Source organism: Periplaneta americana, chromosome 16 (genome assembly GCF_040183065.1).
Source record: "Periplaneta americana isolate PAMFEO1 chromosome 16, P.americana_PAMFEO1_priV1, whole genome shotgun sequence".
In the NCBI taxonomy this organism is placed as follows: domain Eukaryota; kingdom Metazoa; phylum Arthropoda; class Insecta; order Blattodea; family Blattidae; genus Periplaneta; species Periplaneta americana.
This window is the reverse complement of record NC_091132.1, coordinates 44,396,581-44,406,204: the sequence shown is the minus strand read 5'-3', so window position 1 is coordinate 44,406,204 and position 9,624 is coordinate 44,396,581. Positions and strand designations below refer to the sequence as shown.

At 34.2% G+C, this 9,624-nt stretch overlaps 1 protein-coding gene across 1 annotated transcript; it reads right to left on the bottom strand.

The window, feature by feature from the left end:
- Positions 1-211: 211 nt before the first annotated feature.
- LOC138691012 (cuticle protein 8-like) lies at positions 212-7,700 on the bottom strand. Its single transcript, XM_069812652.1, has 3 exons — positions 7,593-7,700; positions 2,819-3,133; positions 212-917 (listed from the first exon to the last, which is right to left on the bottom strand). The coding sequence occupies exons 1-3, from the start codon at positions 7,605-7,607 to the stop codon at positions 504-506; spliced, it is 744 nt and encodes a 247-aa protein (XP_069668753.1). The 5' UTR covers positions 7,608-7,700; the 3' UTR covers positions 212-503.
- Positions 7,701-9,624: the final 1,924 nt, after the last annotated feature.

Below are 9,624 nucleotides of genomic sequence, written 5' to 3'. Positions count from 1 at the left end.
GAAATCGTCACATTTACAGAGAAAAACACCGCAAATATTGTAAAAGAATTGGTAGTCTCTGTGACAGATATTAACGTTATTATGCATGTAACTAATTTATAGAATGTATTGATAGAGTTATAGTTGACGAAAGTTAGAGAAGTAGATGTGGAAGCGATTAATCACAAAATTTATGCAAGTTGCAATAGTATTAAGAGAGAAGAAACTGGGTGGGAAGAGTCTGAAAGCAATAGATGGGATCAATAACATTACAGAATAAACGATATACGAGAAAGTTCAACGGAAGTGTAAGAGAAAATAACATGCATGAGTGCGTTAACTGTGCCACACGCTATTCCACCACTCTGCATACCAGCGTGCATCCTAGGACTGGCACTTCCGGGGAGAAGAAGTTATCGTTCTCATCCGTGACTTCTCAAATCTCACTACATTTCTTCTCACTTTAATCTTCGCGGATTTTCCGTTGCCGTAGGAGACCCGTGGTTAAGATAATCTCGTTTTCTTTAGTAATGACCGCCGTAGCTACTCAGGTCCAGGCCATGGCCGTAGCTGTATTCATGCCCTGAGCTGTAGCTGGAGTAGCTAGTAGCCTCGCCAGAAGAGTGGGTAGCGGGGGCGTGGGAGTATGTGATCAGAGGGGCGGAGATGATTTTCTTGATAGGGATGATCTGCTTGATGGGGATGATTTCTTTCTTGTGGGAGCTCTCGGGATGGCTGGAGTGTCCGGATTTGGTGACCACGGCGTTGAATCCGTTATGTTTGTCGGCTGTGTACTTGACGGTACGGGTGGTGCCGTCGGGTTCAACAAGGCTGTAGTAACCCTCCACCTTGTCTCCGACACGTTTCTCGTGCTGTTCCTTGATGTCGTGGGTGTGATCGTCCTTCACTCCGTACTTGAATTCGTAGTTGGCTGGAGCCTGCATGTAAAAATACATTTAATAAATTTTGCACAAAATAAACTGAATATATACGAAAGTATGATTTGAGACTTTAAAAACTATCAATATCATGCCAGGTTTTTGGGTATTTTAACCATGTCACAGATGTAGAAATAAATTTCCGGTACTAGGAAAAAGTTTTTGGTACTGTAATTGAAGCAACAAATAGATTTCCTCGTTGTCATTTCCATACTTTCTTTCATGATGGGAAGCTTATCTGAGACAAGTACAGAAAGGTACAGATTGACACTTTAAATTTGGATTTCATACAATTCGACATTTATTTCTCTCCTTTTAGACCTGTTACTTATCTGGACATTATCACATTATGGACATTTTTATACTGTTTGACATTTTAGTATTGGATAATATCTCTGATAAACGATGGAGCCAATATGTAACTTCGAAACGTTGTGTGACTCTAGGTAGAACATGGTTCTAATACCCATAAACTTCACATTATGAATGTATAAGATTTTAGACTTTCACTGTTCTAGCGTGGTAAGATTTTTTCGGTTATTTGTACCTTGTCGTAGACTGAAACATCCAAACACATCGGAGCTACATACAGTAATTATGTGCTCCATTATCAGGGACCGGCAGAAAAAAGAAGCAATCTATCTATTGAATACGGTGGAAGTTGACTGTTAGTAAATCGCTTTTGAATTGAATTTATAGGCCTAAGCTACAAACCTAAATTAAGATTGCGGCAAGTTCTTATTGAAATTTGTAGTGAGAAATACACCACTGTCTGGGGAAGTATGACAAATTACTAGGTCAAAATCCTCATTGAGTTTGCACACAGGACACCAATTTAAAGGAAAAGAGGTCTAAAGAATTGTAACTGCTAATACGAAAAATATTAATACACAAGAAATTGATTTAATAAGTAGCGTTCTGTTCTTCTAGTACATAATTAGATATGCTTTATACTTGTCGCTAGCAAGGTTACATTTTAATCTATAGTATAAGTCAGACTGAAGTTACAGCAAATCAAAGTTTAAGTACATCAGTGTCTTTTATGAACTGTGTTTTTTGCTCTCGATGAACACTTTTATGGAATTTTCTACCCTATGTGTCAATATCATACCCATTCTTAAGAACAAATTTTACTAAATATAAATGTGTATTTAAAAAACTGGTTGTTATACAGTGTTAAAATAGCTTCAAATATTCCTCAAAACTAGAAAACAAAGTTTAATGAACATGGGTCATAAAATTAATATCTTCCGACATATTAATATTTGTTCATCATCATCATCATCATTAGATGATTAATGTGATTTTCATTAAGAGAAAATAATTAAATATTTTGAGAGGTGGTAGTACTAATCAAAACTAGAAAACAAATTCCAATAAACACGGGTTTTAAATTAATATCTTCCGAGATACGGGCACTTGTTCATCAACATCATAGACGATTCTGAGTGCGATTTACATTAAAAAAATCTGTAGTATTAATCGAAACAAGAACGGAAAAAATTCATAAGCATGGATCCTAGAATTAAACTGTGTACAAAACAAGGGTTTTGAAATTGGTATTGTGAGAACAGCATATCTTCTAATGTATTTATTATGCTGTAATATAGAAATAGCTTCAGTGTCCATTGTTCACTGAATTACAGTGAACTTTTGAATACTTTTTAAAGAATTAAAAAAAAAACATCCTTATGTGAATTAAATATTCAATATATTAGGTTCATAGATGGATGAAAAAAAAAGACGAAAAATTTTCTTTAAGTATCAAATTCTAAATGATTAAGTTTCCATGAAAATCTAAAATCTAAATTTTATAGCGTAATAAAACTCTCTATGTCTCGCTTCGTGGAACGACACAGTAATACGTACAATCTTAAAGTTACGTAAACAATTATACTCACATTCTTTTCTGGTTCATGAGCGACTTCAAGAGGTACATGAGAGATTTTTAGTGGGGCGGCATGAACTTGAAGAGAAAGTTTGGGGAGCTCAAGGGGAGCGTGATGGAAAGAGACGGGAGCTTCCTCCAGCTTAAGGGGAGCATGATGGAAAGTGAGAGGAGCGTGAGCTACAGGCAAAGGCGCGTGGAGTTGCAGAGGAGCGTGTGAGAAAGACAAGTGACCGTGAGCGAGAGGGAGTTGTTGATAGTGCCCCAGACTCTCCAGACCTGGCGCTGCGAAAGCGGTAACCACCAGAGCGGCGAATACAGTGGCGATCTGCAACGAAATCAACTACTGACAATCTTGACTGCTTTACCGTTTAATTAACCAATTTTATTGTAAGGTAAAAGCATGCATCTTTCGGCTCCACAAACGCGTTTAGGGGTCAAATACTGGTAGAGCTTCATGATTTCATAACCTCGGTCTAGAAAAACGTGGTGTGGTAGGCACTACGCTCTAAACACCTTACATTCCAGAGAAAGATCTGATCTGCCATGCTCAACACAATTATAGGCACAGTTTAAATCAGTGGTCGTCAGCACTCACTGAAATGGGTAGAGTGCTTGGAGGGTAAGGAAATATGCTCCGTCGTGCACAAGGGATAGAGAGACAGCATACCCGCCAGCCAGCAGTGACGAATGCACGCTAGGGCAGTGTCTTGTCTGCTACCCCGAGGGTGAAGTGTTCTGATGACCGCTGATTTAAATCATGATCTTCTGCTTTACGGGTTAGGACTTCTAACTATTACACTTGTAATTTCAAAGGCATATTGGTTCCGTTAAGTACAATATTATTTGAAAAATGAGTTCTATGTTAAGTATTGACTGAATAGAACTCATTTTTCAATTATTACACTTGTGTTTAACTAGTAAAACGTATAAATTTTACAGGGTAAATAAATAAACTGTTAGTTCACAGGACTAACGGCTGCAGAAACTGAGAACCTAGTGATCTAATTGTGAATTTTAACATGGGGGCATGAGATAATTACTCTACTTGCCATTATAATTCACTCTAGTTTCATCCCTATTTTACTGATGGATGATGTACGTCTCGCTTCATTTGTTTCCGATATTCTTCTCCTTTATGTGGTAGCGTCTGCGAAGTACCTAATTCTTAAATTTGTGCTTACATAACTTAAAAACTGTACACTGAGAATAAAGATGTTTGGCGCTATCGAAGAGATTTAATAAATTCTCTGTTACTTTTATAATACAGCTTGACAATCGTGCAGCATTTCACGTATTTATGGGCATTATAAGATAGGAATTAGATTGTGTGAAGTTTATGATAATGTACGAATGAGGAAGTGTTTCAAGTTTTATGAAATATATTATAGAAACGAATGGAATAATATGATGTAAGGACACTTAGTGTTACAGAAGTAATAGCTAACATCAATTACCTTTTTATTGTTCAACATCATAACTTCACATCCCAATGAGTCATAAATATCAGAAAAATAAATTATGAACTACGTTTATTACATTGCAATGAAGTGATTAATTTTTATATAATTTTATATTATGAGGTGATATGTAATAAGCTATACGGAATGTATTCTTTTTTTAATTTCCAAATGCTTATCTCCAAAGCAACGTGTTTGCGAGAATACAATTTTGAATAAACTTTTCTTCATTTAAAGCGAAGAAACAATGTCATTTGATAACTGATATATTTGATATTGCACTCCTTGTTAACGTCATTAAATGTCAACTTGGTCTTTCAAATGGGCACCTAAACATTTTTCATCATATTGTGATTTTACACACATAAACTTTCGCCTGATTTTTTAAATAAAAGCCTTGTTTTTTTTTACAAACTAATTAACATAATTCAAATATTAGTACACGGAAAAACATTGAAAGATTTTGACTTAGATTTCTACTCTTTATTTTTCCTGTATTTATGTTCTATGGTTATGTTTACAATACAATATGTTTACGTTAAAAGTAAACAAAAGTAATCTAAGATGTAACCTTTCATAAGTATTAATGTTCAATAATATCTTTCAATTTTGTTAAATGTTTTAAAAATACAAAAAACTGACAGAAGAATGTTACAGACAAAAGTTGTTAGCTCTGTGCGTGAAATTAAAAGCGAATGAAAAAATTGTGGGTTCCCAATAAAATAAAAACAAGTTCACTTCAAAATGACATTTATACTTACTTACTTACTTACTTATGGCTTTTAGAAAACCCTGAGGTTCATTGTCACCCTCACATAAGCCCGTCATCGGTCCTTATCCTGGACAAAATTAATCCAGTCCTTACAATCATATCCCATTTCCCTCAAATCCATTTTAATATTATCCTCTCAGCTACGTCTCTGTCTCCCCAAAGGTCTCTTTCCCTCAAGTCTCCCAACTAACACTTTATATTCATTTCTGGATTCGCCCAAACGTATTATATGCCCTGCCCATCTCAAACGACTGGATTTTATGTTCCTAATTATGTCAGGTGAAGAATGCAATGCGTGCAGTTCTGCGTTGTGTAACTTTTTCTATTCTCTTGTAACTTCATCCCTCTTAGACCCAAATATTATCCTAAGCACCTTATTCTCAAACATCTTTAACCTCTGTTCTCTCTCAAAGTGAGAGCCAAAGCTTCAAAACAATACAGAACAACCGGGAGTATAAATGTTTTATAAATTCTAACATTCAGCTTAATATGACCTTCATAACCTCCACTTACTTACAAATGGCTTTTAAGGAACCCGAAGGTTCATTGCCGCCCTCACACAAGCCCGCCAGCGGTCCCCATCCTGTGCAAGATTAATCCAGTCTCTATCATCATACCCCACCTCCCTCAGATCCACTAAATAAATTAATAATGACATTTTTTTTCTTTTCATATAAAGAAACGTTTATTGAACATAATATTCTAGCAAATGCGTTTTCAAAATAAACTTCTATAAAGTTATCAAAAACACTATAGGCCTAAACCTGAATAACTTAGATACTCTAAGTTCAGAGATCAAAATAGTGGAAGCATAAATTCCTTTGGTTCTGCAACGTTGTAAGATATTCAAAGCGAGTTCTCAGATATTTTGGAGTAGAAGTGAATAATCTATACTAAAAATAAATCTGTAGACGAAATTTTTCTGGTAATTTTCGATTTTCCAAAAATAATTGGTCCTAACATATATAATTAACCATCCTGAAACCGAAAATCGCTTTTTTTTAATTTTTGTCTCTATGTCTGCCTGCCTGTCTGTCTGTCTGTCTGTATGTATGTATGTTTGTTACCTTTTCACGTGATAATGGCTGAACGGATTTTGATGAAAATTGGAATATAAATTAAGTTCTTTGTAATTTAGATTTTAGGCTATATGGCATTCAAAATACATTATTTAAAAGGGGGGTTATAAGGGGGCCTGAATTAAATAAATCGAAATATCTCGCTTATTATTGATTTTTGTGAAAAATATTACATAACTAATGTTTCTTCAAACATAATTTGCGATAAGTTTTATTCCTTAACAAATTTGATAAGACTGATATTTAATGAGATAAATGAGTTTTAAAATTAAAATAACTGCCATCTAAGGCCGTGTAATGAATTAAAAAACAAATGACTTCGTCTATAAGGGGCCTTGGACAGCAACAATCGAAAGCTATGAAAGATAGCCTACAGAGAGTGTTTCTGTATTTGTATGAAATAATATCGGAAGCTAAATTAACCGATTTGTATAATTAATTATTATTTCACCACTGGAAAGTGTAGTTTTTCTAGATGGACATAATGCTATAATGTTATTAGAGTAACGTCTGATATAATATAATATAATTTAAGTTATTTGAAGGGTTCAGTACCATAGTCGGCCAAGCGCCATTTACTGAATACGTAGAAAACAAGGGTTAAAATTAAGTTATTACCATAATTCAATGGAAACCTATAACAAGTAAAATAAAATATACACATTAAATCTAAATGAAGTCAATCTTCATTAAACTATGGTTGCATGTAATAAAAATTAAGAAACATGTTAAAGGAATTGTCACTGCACCAAATGAGTGTCTCTGGACCAAAATGATCGCATTTTAATTATTTGGATGCAATTTAAATTAAGTAACATATTAAACGATTTATCCTTCTATCAAACACGAATGTTTCCTGGATCAAATGTCCTATTTTAATTATGTAATTACTTTATATTTATTTCTAACGGGTGCAACGGCGCGCACGGGTACGGCTAGTATTCTAAATAAAACAGATAAAGAATGTGCTGTTCTTCGCTCCTTTAGGCAGATCCATGAAAGTTTCAAAAGATGGCGTTATATGATCAAATCTACGAGTATTGCAGATGAAGCGGACACACACATTATGAACACGTCGTAGTCTTTCAGTTAAATTTACATTTATATATGTTATTTGACTGAACATATGATCTTAATTTTTTGTGCTCACTTGGCGATTGTATTGATTTACTTAACATTGTACTATTCTAAAATGTAATTTTAAATAAATTAAACAATGATATGCAAGATATTTAGTGACTGGGAAGTAATTGACTTCATTTCTTAAAAGTATTAATAATTTACCACAACATTGTACTGAGTTCAATCGTAAACTTCAAATAATAAAATTTTAAACTAATTATTATCACATTACAATAGAATATTATGAGTATTTGACAGCTTATGCCGTCGCACATTTAAAGTTTATAATTATTTTAAACTGGATATTAAGTGCATAAACTACTACAAAACTGTAATAATAAAATTGTTACTTACCCTTCTGTAATCCATGTTAGATGACAGTCTTCGTCAATGTCTGTTGTCTAACTGGATGTTCTCTGGTGAGCTATCGGTGTAATCTGACAGCTTCTGGCGAAATGATTCCCTTTTATACTTCGCCGATAATCTCATATTAAGAAAGAATTACTCACATTTAAAAGTATAAAATCAGGAATTCCTCAAAATTACTTTTCTAAGACATTCTACCAGCTAATTGCTTGTCCTAGATAAGAAAAGTAAATGTGTGCTATCCCTCCATATCCATCATACACCGCTATGGAAAACACTCAATTCAGCGCATTCCGAAGCATAAACGCGCGTATTACATACGCAGGAAAGGTACGCTTTGGAATTGCATACTTGCTTGTAATTTTCGAATGTAGTAAATGGAATGCTTACCATAGCCATCGTAATAAATTCTCGTGTTAATAGAGTGTAAAGCAGGATAATAATATTTATATTTGTAGCCTATAGAAGACTAAATGGTATGTTTTACAACATCAATGCTTCAAATAGCATAATATGATGTCTTTGTTAAGACAAACTGGATTACAATAAAAGCCATATTCGCTGAGATTGTTTCTTTATTTCTCTCTACAAAACGTTAGTGTTTGAATGTTGCCATAAATTTACCGAATTGATATACTTATAATTTAACATAGCATGTAATAATAATAATAATAATAATAATAATAATAATAATAATAATAATAATAATCCGTGGCGCCACAGCCCTTGAAGGGCCCAGACCGATCAGCCGGCTGCTGGCTTCACGTTCATATGCCGAAGCAGAGGTGGACGATCATCCAACCAGAATGGAGGTATCATGTGGTTAGCACGATGATCCCCCCAGCCTAAAACGGCTGGGCTGGCTTTCGCTACCTATCGTAGGTCCCCAAGTGCATCACGATGCTGGGTGGGCACCGGTCCCATACACTGGCCGAAATTTTATGAGAAAATTTCTTCCCCCATGAGGACTCGAACCAGCGCGCATTCCGTAACGCGAGTCCTAGGCAGGATGCCTTAGACCACGATGCCACGGCGCGGGACAACATAGCATGTATCTCAATATATTTCCTGCGAAAGTTTGAAAATACGTTCAATTAGCATTTTTTAGGGATCTTATATGGCACAACAGAGTTTTAAGGGGTTACATACACCTTCGACACTAAAATGTATAGACCCTATAGTTTTTAAATCTTACTTCTCCATATCCTGGTTGAGTGGAAGAGAAAGCCTTATGGCCTTCAGTCTGCCAGGCAAAATAAAACAACAACTACTACTACTACTACTACTACTACTACTACTACTACAACTACTACTACTAAAACAACTATTACTACTACTAAAACAACTACCACCACCACCACCACCACCATCCTTAGGCTTTATTTTTACGAAATTTTATATGCTTAATTTCTGAAATTTGCTCTTTCACCTAAAAAAAAGAACCATTTGCCTACATAAAAGGTTTCTGTAACAGTGAATTATGAAAATTTTAATTTTACGATTTGCAGCAAATAGCTATTTTAAAAACATACTTCCAAGTCTTTTATATTATTTAGTAATTCTTTTCTTTTTTGTCTTAAAATTAATATTCTTTTTAGGTAATGCTAGAAGTGTTGATTTGTGTTTTCTTTAACTATAGATTAAAATTGCAAGTTTCTTGCTTATGTTAGTTAATTAGTTAGGATACAATTAATTATGATACTTAATCACTCATTTAAAGTTTATATGAATGCAACCTGTGTATATTTTTGTGTGGCTTTACTTTGTTTATAGTGTATTTTTTCCTTTTTATTTCTATTATTGTATTTGTATTTCGGGTGGTGTGGAAGAGAAGGCCTGATGACCTTAACTACACCAGAATAAATAAATAAATAAATAAATAAATAAATAAATAAATAAATAAATAAATAAATAAATGAATAAATAAATAAATTCATATTTAGGACCCCTAGCTCAATGGTAAGAATGTTTGCACTGTAGGAGGAAGAAAACATTTCCCATGTATGTAAATGTTTAAGAA

Coding starts and splice junctions, on each gene's coding strand:
- LOC138691012 (XM_069812652.1), bottom strand. Junction 918..2,818: donor CTCATGAACCAGAAAAGAAT/GTGAGTATAATT, acceptor TTTTACATGCAG/GCTCCAGCCAACTACGAATT.